At 49.2% G+C, this 12,287-nt stretch overlaps 1 protein-coding gene across 2 annotated transcripts in view; it reads right to left on the bottom strand.

Moving 5' to 3' along the window:
- Ppp1r16b (protein phosphatase 1 regulatory subunit 16B) overlaps positions 1-12,287 on the bottom strand; it is a 97,661-nt gene that overhangs the window by 7,253 nt on the left and 78,121 nt on the right. For both annotated transcript variants that reach the window (XM_031372593.1, XM_031372594.1), the window contains exons 5-10: positions 10,392-10,495; positions 8,533-8,657; positions 4,246-4,371; positions 3,610-3,685; positions 2,363-2,492; positions 2,104-2,272 (exon numbers count right to left, since the gene is read on the bottom strand). In XM_031372593.1, coding sequence (XP_031228453.1) covers positions 2,104-2,272; positions 2,363-2,492; positions 3,610-3,685; positions 4,246-4,371; positions 8,533-8,657; positions 10,392-10,495 — 730 coding nt within the window. The remainder of the gene's footprint in view (positions 1-2,103; positions 2,273-2,362; positions 2,493-3,609; positions 3,686-4,245; positions 4,372-8,532; positions 8,658-10,391; positions 10,496-12,287) is intronic.

The raw sequence follows: 12,287 nt of genomic DNA, 5'->3' as shown, positions 1-12,287 counted from the left end.
GGGTCTCACCATGAAGCTCTGGCTAGCCTGTAATTCACTATATATAACAAGGCTGGCCTTGAACTCACAGAGATCTACCTGCTTGTACCTTCTTAGTGCTGGGATCCGAGGCATGCACCATCATACCTGGTTGGCTTTTTTTGCCAATGTGTATGTTGGGATCTACATCCATGTTCTCAGGTTTGCATGGCAAACACTTTACATCTCCCAAAGCACTCCACTTATTTTTCTATAAACATGAAGCTGCTTCAAATCTCAAGGTCTATTATTGAGAGAGAGAGAGAAAAGTACATACTTGATGTCTGAGTCCAGTGATTTTCTTTGTAACTGTCACTAAATTAGGATAAGGGCTTTTCCCCTGTTGTTGTTGGGGAAGCAGATGCTTCCTGAGTTCAAGACGCAGCCTCCCCCTACCCCATCACCACAGCCAGGGAAGAAGTTCCCACCTGGAGGTACAACAGATGTCAATACTAGAGGTGTTGAAGACCCCTCTGGACCACAATAGCCCAACCTGTGGAATTCAGGAAGCTGCTAAAGTCTTGGGCAAGCTCCCAGCCCATCCCTGTGGACTGGGATGAGCTTACAAAGTGTGTAGAGGTAATAGTACTGAGCAGTGAAGCACCCTAATTAAGACTGATGACAAGAAGCAACTAGGGGGATGGGCAAGCCTGTGCAAAACTGATCCAGATGGGAAGCCCTGTGAAGTGGCTGGCTGTAGTTATGTAGTTATGTCGTGGTTAGAGACTAAGAAATAGGATCGGTGCAAGGAGGTCACTGGTGAGTGCTTCATATGCAAACAGTGAACAATTATCTGGCTCAAAAAAATTATGAGATTATATTAGATTGGGATGGACCCTGATCTGATGAGTGGGGCTCTTATAAGAAAACAGAGAGACCAGAAAGATGGCTTGGTTGGTAAAGGCCTGCCACATAAGAGTTAAGACTTGAGTTTGGACGCCCAGCTTCTACTAAAAAAGCTGGGTGTGGCCATTCATGGACTCCTAGAATCTACTAAAAAGCTGCACGTGGCCATTTGTGCCTTCGAGAGCAACACAGAGTGGGCAGAGACAGGTGAACCTCTGGAGTTCACTGGCCAGCCAGTCGAGCTCATCACTGAGCATCAAGTTCAGTGAGAGACCCAGTCTCAAAAGAAATGGTGGAGAGTGACTGAAGGATATAACAGGCCTCCACAGGGATGAGCACTCACGTGTAGATGCACACGCTTGTAATACACTACACACCTGTAAATACACTACACACACACAAATATGCCTTAAAAGAAAAAAAACCAAAGGTACACTACACACACACAAATATACCTTAAAAGAAAAAAAAAACCAAAGGTGCATGATTGCATGTGCACGCGTGTACACACACACACACACACGTACATACAGAAGACTGGTGAAGACAGAGACAGAAATTAAAGCCACACTAGAGGTGAAGGGATACCCAAGCCACTAGAAGCTGGAAGAGGGCGTTGACACAGACTTCCCATTCAGAAGGACCATAAGGGACCAACGCTGTCAGAATCTTCATTTTAGCCTTCTAGACCTCAGACCCATGGCCACCACTTTAAGCCCTCAGCTTGACGTCCAGTACCACAGCTGAACATCACACCATCTTCTGAAAGCACCCAGAGCCCCTGGCTGCTGCCGGAGCAGCTTCTCGGAGACTGTCCCAGAGCCCTGCTACGTTCTTCAACAATACCATCTTCAACCAGATGGCATCTTGAGAAACACCATTCTCAAACCTTATGTCCCAGCGAAAGAAGGTTTCACCCCTTAGCTCCTAGGGTAACTGTTCTGCCAAGCCTCTCTGCTGGAGAATCCAAAACCTAGATCTACTGGGGGACAATCAGGCCTAGGGCAGTCTCTCTGTCTCTGCCACTTATGAGGCCGTCCGTCGCATGTGAAAAGGTGTCAGCTCTAACTAATGTACCCACAGGTTACTTTCTTAACATTTGCCACCTCCATCAGACAGGAGCCAGCTGCTTAAGGGCACTATCCAGCTATTTCCTGGATGAGGAAGTAGGACCAAGCTGGGACCCGTTCTCTTCCCAAGGCAGTGGCCAACACTGAGACAGGGCAGGAGGTCCCTCACCGGGTCCTTGTTCTCCTGGTCTGTCCTGGTCTCCCTGATGTCTCCATTGTAGGTAGAAGTACGCTGGTCCTCGGCTGCACTCCGCTGCTGCCACAAGATGGCCTCCCCCTCATATTCTTTCCGGTATAGGTTGGTTCTGTCTGACAGGCTGGCTCGACGCACCACCTTCCTGAGGAGGACAGAGGAGGTGCTGGGAAGCTGTGCCCAGGAGCCACGGGCAGGCATGTGCAGAGGTCCCTAGCTGCCTGTAACCACTCACCCACGGCTGCCAGCACTGGATGTCCTCCGGCTCAGGGACGACTTGTGCCTCAGCTGCGACTTCATGATCACATCATGCTTGTGTTTCAGCTCCAACAGCAGGACCTTGAATTCTTCCTCTTCACACAGGTCTGAGGGAGTACAAGAATCAGTTGCAGAAGGCAGGGTAGGGGGCTCTGTACCACAGGGGCCACCAATGCAAACCTACCAGAAGCTCTGAGAAACTCTGGGGCACACAGGGAGCAATCCCTGCTTATTTCCTTTGAGGAATGTGAGAACGGGAGACTGGGCTCCCAACTCCTGAAGTTTCCAGCTAAAACTTAGGGGCTCAGCTGGTAGGTTTTGTCAACTTGACACAAACCCGGGCATATCTGGGAAGAGGGAATCTCAATTGAGGGATTGTCTCTATCAGAGTGCTCTTTGAACAAGTCTATGGGGGTCATTTCTTGATTAATGATTGATGTGGGAGGGGCCAGCCTGCTGTAGGTCATGCCACCCTTGGACAAATTGAGCCTGGGTTCTATAACAAAGCCGGGGAACAAGCCATAGGAGCAAGGCGGTAAGTAGACTCCTCCATGGCCTCTGCACCAGCTCCTGCCTTGAGTTTCCTCAGTGACGAACTGTGACAAAGACATGTAAGCCAAATGAACCCTTTCCTTCCCAAGTTGCTTTTGGTCAGTGTTTTATCACAGCAACACAAAAGCTAACTAAGACACATACCCTTGATAGTCTCTGGGAGAGTCAGCAAGTCTCTCTGATCTGAGAGAAATGAGTAGATCCCTCAAGCAGCAAACTTGTAATGCTGAGAAATCCCCATTGAGTGGTAAGGTTCACCGGTCAATCCACTGAATCTCTCTGTCCATCTATTGGCTAACCTGGTCATCCATCCATAGGCTCATTCCCAGCCCGTCCATCTACTTATGTATCTACCCACCTACACATCCGTCATCAATCCATCAATATATCCCATATCATATTTCCTGTCTATCTATCTATCTATCTATCTATCTATCTATCTATCTATACCTCTATCTATCATCTATCTATCTATACCTCTATCAATCATCTATCTATCTATCTACCTATCTATCTACCTATCTATCTATCTATCTATCTATCTATCTATCTATCTATCTATCCACTTACCTACCTACCTATCTATGCAGCCACATGTTCAACCAATGTCTACTCGCCATCAAAACCACAAAACTGATGAATATGTACATACTAAGTATGAAGCTGTCTTACCTATTGGCATCTCATCCATGGATGTCCTGGCACTGAGACTAGCTCCATGGGACACCAACAGCTCTGCCATTGGCATCTGCAACACAGGAAGAAGTTCATGTTCCCCATACCCAGGAATCAGGAAGCCTAGGAGTTGGAGAGATACCCAAGACCTCTTAGAATGTGACCCAAAGAATGGTGGAGGGAAGGTGATTCCCAGGGAAAGCCCTGGGACCTGGAGCCGTGAGAACCTCCAGAACCTGTCAGAAGTGATGGACTTGGTGCCTCCTTCCAGCATGCCTAGGTTACTACAAGAAGGAGGAGCAGCAGGAGGAGTCAGCTGTAATTCCACAGCTGTTGGGTGTGTATGGATGGCTGCACAGGCTGAAACCACATCTGGGAAACACTCTAGAGAAACCATGCAAAGCAGAAGTCAAGGGGGGTTTCCACTGGACAGATTTGATTCTCATCCTGTTGGATGCCACTGGCCATGTCTGCAACCTCTCCTTCCCACCCCCAGCCTTCTCATCTCCCACACATTCTTTGTAGCCAGAGGCTTAGCAGGTCCTTACTCTCTTGCACAAACTGCCAGCCCAAAGGACTCGGCATTGGCAGTTTTGCCTTGTGCCTGACTACTCTACAGTGGGTGGGAAGTACCTGTCCCCAGAAGGCTGCTGCGTGCAGAGGCTCCCAGCCATCCCAGTCCTTCACATCCACACGCACTCCATGGTCCAGGAGGAGCTCGGCTGCCCGCAGGTATCCATTGGCTCCAGCTATGTGTAGCTGGAAGAGAGGAAAGAAGTTGGCATTCCCGAGAGGCCGAGTATTCTTTCTCACCCCAAGCCTCAGAGCATCCCTGGAACCAAAGAATGGGACAGAATGAGGTAGCAACACCAGCCAGGAAGGTTGCAGGGGATTGCTACGTGTGAAATAAAGAAGTAGAAGGGTGAGGAGAGACGGGCTCTTCACCTAGCCCTGAAAAAGGGGTCTCAGGGGTCCAAATGGCCATTTGAAAATGCACCTACCTACTCTTTGACATATCTTCCTTTCACATGTGGGCTCTGATTACTCTGCCTTTGAAAATACACCGCACTGAGTGACTTACTTCTAACCAAGGGGACATTACAAAGTGCTGACAGTATATGATATCTGAGGCTGGGGCATGAAAGGCATAGCTGCTCCTACCTTGTGCTTTCTTGGATTCATCGGGGTGGAGGCAGCCACCTCAGGTAGCACTGAGGAGAAGTTGTAAGGAGGCAAGAAACTGAGGCCTTCCGCCAGCTGCCAACACTAACATTAGCTGTGCAAGGGAACCACCATGAAGGAGACCAACTTCAAAGGTGACTCAGCCCTGGTCAATCTCATGGGAAAAGCCAGGTCAGTCACCCAGCTAAGCATTTCTTACTTCCCTGTTACACAGGAACATTGAGTTTACGTTGGGGATTTGATTTGTGCTCACATGGGAATTCATACATCCACTGTGAGTCCCTGCCAACAGTTGGGTTTCTTGACTGGTCAATAAAGAGCCAGTAGCCAATGACTGGGCATAGGGACAGAGGTGGGACTTTTAGGATTCCTGGGGGCAAGAAAAACCACAGGAGAGGGAGAAGAAGGGAGTCCGTCGTGAGAGGGGCCTAGGATGGATCATGCTGGGAAGGAGCAAGAGGGTGAAATGGCCAAAAGGTGGGTGCAAAGAGAAAGCGACCCATGGGAGGGCTGCCTAGAAGGAAACAGGGCAGCAAAGATAAAATATAGATTTAGAAAGTGTTAACTCGCCAGGCGGTGGTGGCGCACGCCTTTAATCCCAGCACTTGGGAGGCAGAGGCGGGTGGATTTCTGAGTTCAAGGCCAGCCTGGTCTACAGAGTGAGTTCCAGGACAGCCAGGGATATACAGAGAAACCCTGTCTCAAACAAACAAACAAACAAAAAAAGAAAGTGTTAACTCAGGAATACCGGAGGGGAGTATGTGTTAGCCGGGGGGAGGTTCAGAAGTGCCCAGCCATTGAGCTAGTTAAGGCATATTAAATATAAAGGTTGCAAGTGTGTGTCTTTCATTTGTGAATCCAGAGCTCTTGGGCGTGTGCAGATCTGGGCATGCACCAGTCAGGAGGAGCTTAGAGAGGACTTTAAATATTTACTGCTACATGTTTACTCTAAAGAATCTACCCTGTAGGGCTGATTGTTATGCAGCAATAGATAATTGATAAGACTGCCTATGCTGAGGTCCCAGCTAGTCTGTCCATTCATTCATTCATTCATTGTTAGTTACTGAGAAAAGGTCTTATTCTGTAGCCCGACATAGCCTTGTCTTGCAAGGGTTCTTCTGCCTCAGCTTTTACAAGTACTGGGATTATGTACATGAGTCACCACTGAGGCTGAGGCCTTAACTCTTCTACTCAGCACCGTTAGAAGCTGCCTGCCATGGCTGCCCCCAGCAGACCTCAGTTGTCCCATTTGTTTGATCCCTCAGAAAGGGAAGTGTTTAGCACTGGGTGGTGAGCATGGTGATAGGGTCTGTCCTGAGAATGAGGGAAGGAAGGAGAAGGAGGTGGGATGAAGAGAAACCACTGTTCTGCCACAGAGAGGGACAGAAGGGACAGTCTAGAGAGGCCAGCTGAAGACTGGGAATGATCCAGAGGATGGGAAGGGTTTGGGGGTCTGTGATGGAAGTCACCGGGACACCTAAGTCATAGCTCAAGTTAAGATGTGGCCCCGATGGTCACGTGTTTCCTGCATGGAGAGGTTACTCTGAGGTCCTGATAAGAGCATGCTTTCCTTTTTTAATTTTCAGAATAAATCTGTGGTATGGTGTCTAATTTCTGTGTCTGATGATTGCCAGTTGTGAAGAATAGATCCTGCTGGCCAGCCAGATACCTCTAAGCACAGGGTCACAGCACGGACTTATACAGGAAATAAAAAGTATGATTCATCTGGGGAGAGTGCTAATGAAGAGGAAGGTTGCTGGGGCCAGCATGGTGACCCTTGCCTGGTGAGTCCCGTCACTTGGAAGGCAAAGAGGCAAAAGGATCATGGGCTCAATGTCAGATTGGGCTGTATAGCAAGACCCTATTTCAGAAAAGAATAAATGAGGGCTGGGGATATAGTTCAGAAGTATAGCATTTGCCTAACACACGTGAGGAGATTCGGAGACAGAGATAAGGAAGGAAAGTGGCATCAGTAGAGACTGAGTTTTCAGACTGTCTCAACGCCTGCTGAATGCCACTCAGTCCTCCCAGCGGTCCTGTGAGGAAGACACTGTTGCCTCCAGGGTTGCAGGATATCTGATCACACTGTGAACTCTGAAATTGTGTGTTATTTCCTGCAAAAACCTGTTTCGAGTTCTGGCGTGACTCAGCACTTAGTACATGCCTTTAATCCCAAACGATGAGGGTAAAGTTAGTGTGTAGAAGGAAACACCCATGTTTGAAGGTGATGTCTAGCTGAGGGAAGACAAAGTGACACATCAGAGAAAGATCTGACAGAATAGGATCTGGCCAGCTCTCACAAGGACAGAGAGGAAAGGGGGGCTACATCAGAGAGCCGTGCAGAGAGGAGGGTTGTACAGAGGCAGGCTGCAGAGAAAGAACAAGCTAGCCACAGGTGAGGACAGAACAAGCCAGAGAAGGAGCCAGAAGATTAGAACAGACTGCCAGAGTTGGTTTGAGGCCAAGCAGAGCAAACAGTCAGAGGCTGAGAGAGAAGCCAAATTGAAACAGTCAGCTTGGAAAGGAGTTTGAGCTAAAACAGCTTAGTTGAACCAGACAGCCAAAGTCCAGGAAGGGGTGAGCTTACTCAGCAGCAAGTGTCTGAAACTAAAAACATTCTAGGCCTAGATAACATTGTGTGGAGGCTGGAAGCTTCCGGGACCATGCCTAGGTTAGCAGACTGAGGCAGAAAGCCTTAGAGACAACAATTTACATCAAGCGAATAAAAGATACTTTTACACTCCAGTTTACTAGAAAGATTTAGTAACGTGTCTGGGTCAGTGGCTGGGGTCATTGGAAAGTCAGTAGCTTTTACTATCACTACCCGACCCCATTCTTCAGTGCTGAGCTCAGTAGGAGATCTGAGCAGGGGCTTTCCTAATAGTAGTAGAGGAAGCAGAGGTTAGAGCTCAGGGGTAAGTGACAGAAGCCCATCAACAAATCTGAGGCCCCAAGTCTAAGTACAGTGAGGCTAGCCTAATAGTGCTGAGCCCTGTCTGCTGAGCTGGAGCACCTGGGCTCCCAGGTGCCCATGGCCTGCCTAAGCCTAGGACGGTGGCCAGACCTGAGCTCTGTTTCAGTTTTCCACTTAGAGATGGCAGAGACAGACCCTCCCCAGCACTGCATTTCCACTGTTGAGGGCCTGGAGGCAAAGACAAGCTTTCCTAAAGCTGCTGACAGCAAGAACTGGTCTATAAGGATTGGTGGAGCTAACTAGCTGGCTCTGAGAAAGAGAGGAAGGCTCTGTTTTCTCTCTCCAAGGATTAATAAAGTCTGTGACGCAGAGGTCTTTGTAATGTGTCGACTGGGCGGACTGATGGATAAATGGGCAGACTGGTGGATGGATGGAGTGATGGGGTGATGGGTAGAATCTATTACAGTGACCTCAGGTAAAGGTGAAATGGGAAGGGCCGTGGTTTCGAGGGCACAGGATGCAGGGGACAGATGATACAAAGCAAGACTGTGTCTTTGAGTGGGCAAATGGCAGTCCTTGAGAAGAGGATAGGCATTGCCATGGAGACAATGCAGGTGGACATCAGAGCCAAGCCAGCTCCTAATACCCAGCCCCAGGTGAGAATGGCTGCATCTTGAGCCTTAATCTTCTACATCCCAGGAGCAGCAGGGGGTCTGGAGGAGGCCAGAGGTCTCACCTTACCAGGAACCAGACCCAATGCAGCCCTAGCTGGTCTTGGTTCTGGTTCTTGCCCCCAACCCACATGGCCTGGCCCGTCTCCTCACCAGTGTAGCACCCTGGCCATCTATCCAGTCGAGATCTTGGCCCGCTGCTATCATGCAGTGGATGTCTGAAATCATCTTCTGCTCAGGAGCTGCTCGCATCTCGTTGATTTTCTCCTGTGTGATGCCTGCACAGAGGTGAGAGGTTACTCAACAGTGTCGTGTCTGGGTCCCAAGCAGAGGAGAAAAGGCACAGAGGGGGCGCACAGTTCCTGCTCCCCAGAGTCTGCCATTCACCCGGTACACAAATATGCCCAAGATCTTTGTCCCCAGGTCTGTTGAACACAAACACTGTGGGTTAACTCACAGGGCAAGGCCCATTCTTTCCTGGCACCTAGTAGGCCTCACTCACTTCATGCCTGTTATTCTACCTGCTAAGTTGGAGCACCTGCCTTTAGGTGCTGACCTATGTCACCTCCCTAGACAGTGCTGGTCACCCTTTTTGACGAGGGTCTGTTGCTTTCCTTTCTCTCATATACACACTATGCTTTCAGCACCATACATAATAGATAACACATTGCTTTTGTAAGAATGATTCCATCGGTGAAGATACTAACTTCAAATAGGGACTCGGAGAAGAGCTAGAAGGACCCAGAAAGACTTTCACTTTTTGTTCTCTGAGACAGGGTCTCACTCTGTAGCCCAGGCTAGCCTCACACTCGTGACAACTCTCCTGCCTCGGCCTCCAAAATACAGCATATGAAAACCTATATGCTAGGATTTCAGGCATGAGCCATTCCAGCCCCAGAGAGACCTATTACAGCCCAAATCCTGGCTAACAAAAGTGTGCCTGTTACTGGTGGCTACTGCCTTAAGGAGAGAACACAATGACCCATTAACAACAACAACACCATTAACAACAACAACAACAATAAACCATGGGATCAAGTTCCCTTGGGTAGAATTTGGGGTAATCTGTAAATCTGAAGGGATTTTAAAACGTTACATGCCTATTTTGACTAACCTTTACCTAAGTTAGTATTTCCTACCATCAGAACAATTAGCGGTGCCCATGAGCCTATGGTCAGGAGAAACTCGGGGTGATTTCATACCACATCATCCAACCCCTGAAAGAATCAATGGCTTCTATGTTGAAAGACGACCTGATCGACTTCCTTTAGACTCCAATGGCTTTATAACTCTATCGCGGAGTCCACAGTTTCACCAGGTTGGCACAAAAGTTATTTTTAAAACTTTCTACAGGAAATTAATGGGGGAAATGCAAGTTCCAGGGAGTAAGAGAGCCAATTCGATAGTAACCACGGAGACCTGAGGAGAAGGGTGAGAAGAGGGCTGGGCAGGACCCCGGGCCACAGCTACAGGTCTGGATTTAAGACCTTTTGTAGGAGAGGGTGCTTCGCAGGCATGCTCATAGGGAGCTGGGACTGGCAGGTATCTCTGTTACATGCACTTCCCTCTAAAGCTCACTGTGAGCCAAGACCAGCCCACATCTTGTTTATCTGGGCCCCTGGCAGCCAGCTTGGTGCCTGGCACTGAGTATCACCCCCAAATGTTCTTGACTTCTCCCCATGTTCCCAAAATGGGGACACATCTTTATGGTGAGTGTTGACTGAATTGATTGTCACAGCTGACAAACAGGAGAGGAGGCCAGCTGAGGCCGCCCGCGTGTGTGGGTGACAGGGAGAACAATGTCTCCCTCTGCATGTGTTACAAGGCCCTTTCACGTCCCTGTCTTTTAACCATACAGATGACAATAATCACAAGGACCTGTCCCAGTTATTGGGAGCTGAGCACGAGGCTGGCAGGTACAGAGCCAGCTACTGTGCTGCTCCCATCCATTGGAACCGTGTTCACTGCAGGACCTCACTATGCCCATGGTATAACACACTGCTCCCCCTTGCCTTGGTACGCCATGCAGGTCTCGATGACATCCAGGGTGGGTTCATCCTCGCAGAGGTCATATGGCATGTTTCCATCAGAGTTGACAGCAAGCAAGTCAGCCCCACTGCAGAGAAACGGTCAGAATGAGAGCCGAGAAGGGCTGTCTGGGTTGGTCTGGCTGCTCCCCATCATCTGGGTTCTCATCCATTACACTCCCCAGCAGCCATGACCCCATGGAGATGTATCCTTGCTAAGTGATGCCCCTCCCATCCCACCACATATCCAGGGAATGCAGTGTTTCCGAATCCCAGGGTCCCAGCAGGAAATGACCAAGGTCTCAGCTGAGCTCCATCAGCAGATAGGCGCTTCCAGACAGATGGCAAAGCCCTCTCTGGTAACAATAATAGAAAGGATATAAACAGGAACAAGACCTCTCACCCACTACCTCTTGAAACCAGGATAGATGTAAGTCCCTTGCCCACATTATTAAAAGGAGTCTTCCCCAAGGGGTGTTACAGTGTGGTTCACCTCACTCAAGAGGAGACAATGACTCAGAAAGGCTCAATCACATGTCTCAGGCCACACAATTTGAATATGATAGGGTCAAGATGCAAACCCAGGTCTCTCATGGGTCAGACAGGTCCTATGTTCTACGTCATGCATTATTCCATGTTCTATGCCAGCCTTCACCAGTATGCATATACCTCCTCTTTGAATCCTTTACCCAAAGAGCTGACCAAGACATGGGCAGAACAGAGCCCAGGGACACCCTAGAAGAGCTGCCCCTTCAGGCCAATGGCACCTGTGATGGGTAATCTGACATAACCTAGAATCTGCCCGGGGAAGAGTCTCAATGAAGCATGGTCTAGATCAGGTTGGCCCATGGGGCATGTCTTTGCGGGATTATCTCGATTGCTTTAATTGACATTGGAAGACTCAGCCTGAAAGCGAGTGGCATCGATCCCGGGTGTTGGGCCCTGGCCTGTGTAGAGAACGCTAACTCAGGGTGCTGGTCTATGTACGAGCAGAGAGCTGTAAGAGTGCTAAGCAATCAGTGCAGTCATTTCTCTCTGCCCTTGAGCATGGTGACTAGCTGCTTTGAGTTCCCGCCTTCATCTCCCACAAGGAAGGACTGTAACCTGGAACTGCAGGCCACCGCACAGATCCCTTCTCCCCTGAGTTGTGTTCTGCCAGAGTATTTATCCCAGCAACAGAGATGAGAGTGGTACCCAGGTATGGCTGTAGGGCTCTCTGGCAGAAATCCCTAGGTAGCCATGAACACAATATGCAGCTCTGTGGATTTTCTCCACTACCCTGCAGGAACCCAGGAGGTTGGGGGAAGTGTATTTCACCCTCGTGCCTCGGGTGGTTCCAATACAGACCAGCGGGAAAGTACATGAAGCTGCTATTTCCCTTGACCTCAGGGACCTCCAGGGCAGCCATTGATGGGTCTCTGATGCTCTGCCAAGACCTGTTGGAGTGGTCATCTGTTCTCCATCCCTTGTCCCTGAACTCAGATGCCATCAGTCTCTAGGACTCTACCCACTGGCCTTGCTTTCCTAGCTCATGTGCCCGGTGCCGGGCACAGGCCCTCAGAGTATAAAATGGGGAACTAGGAAGACATTAGAAAAATCCCTTTAAAAATTAAAAATGGTTATTACAGAGCCCAGCAATTCCACATCTGGGTATATTTCCAAATGAACGGGAAGCAGAGCCCTGTCTACGGCACCACCACGCACCGCAGCCAAAGGGTCACAGCAACCAGCGTCCATCAACGGACCAATGGACACCCAATCTGTCTTTGAGCCCTCTACAACATGGATGAACCTTGAGGACATTGTGCTAAGTGAAAGAATCCTGTCATGAAAAGATAAGCATTGCTTGCAGTTAAATGAGCTGCTGGTGCAGGGCGGGGT

The sequence above is a fragment of the Mastomys coucha genome, unplaced genomic scaffold (assembly GCF_008632895.1).
Source record: "Mastomys coucha isolate ucsf_1 unplaced genomic scaffold, UCSF_Mcou_1 pScaffold15, whole genome shotgun sequence".
Classification (NCBI taxonomy): Eukaryota; Metazoa; Chordata; class Mammalia; order Rodentia; family Muridae; genus Mastomys; species Mastomys coucha.
Note: the sequence above shows the minus strand (reverse complement) of the source record. Positions and strands in the feature narration are given on the sequence as shown.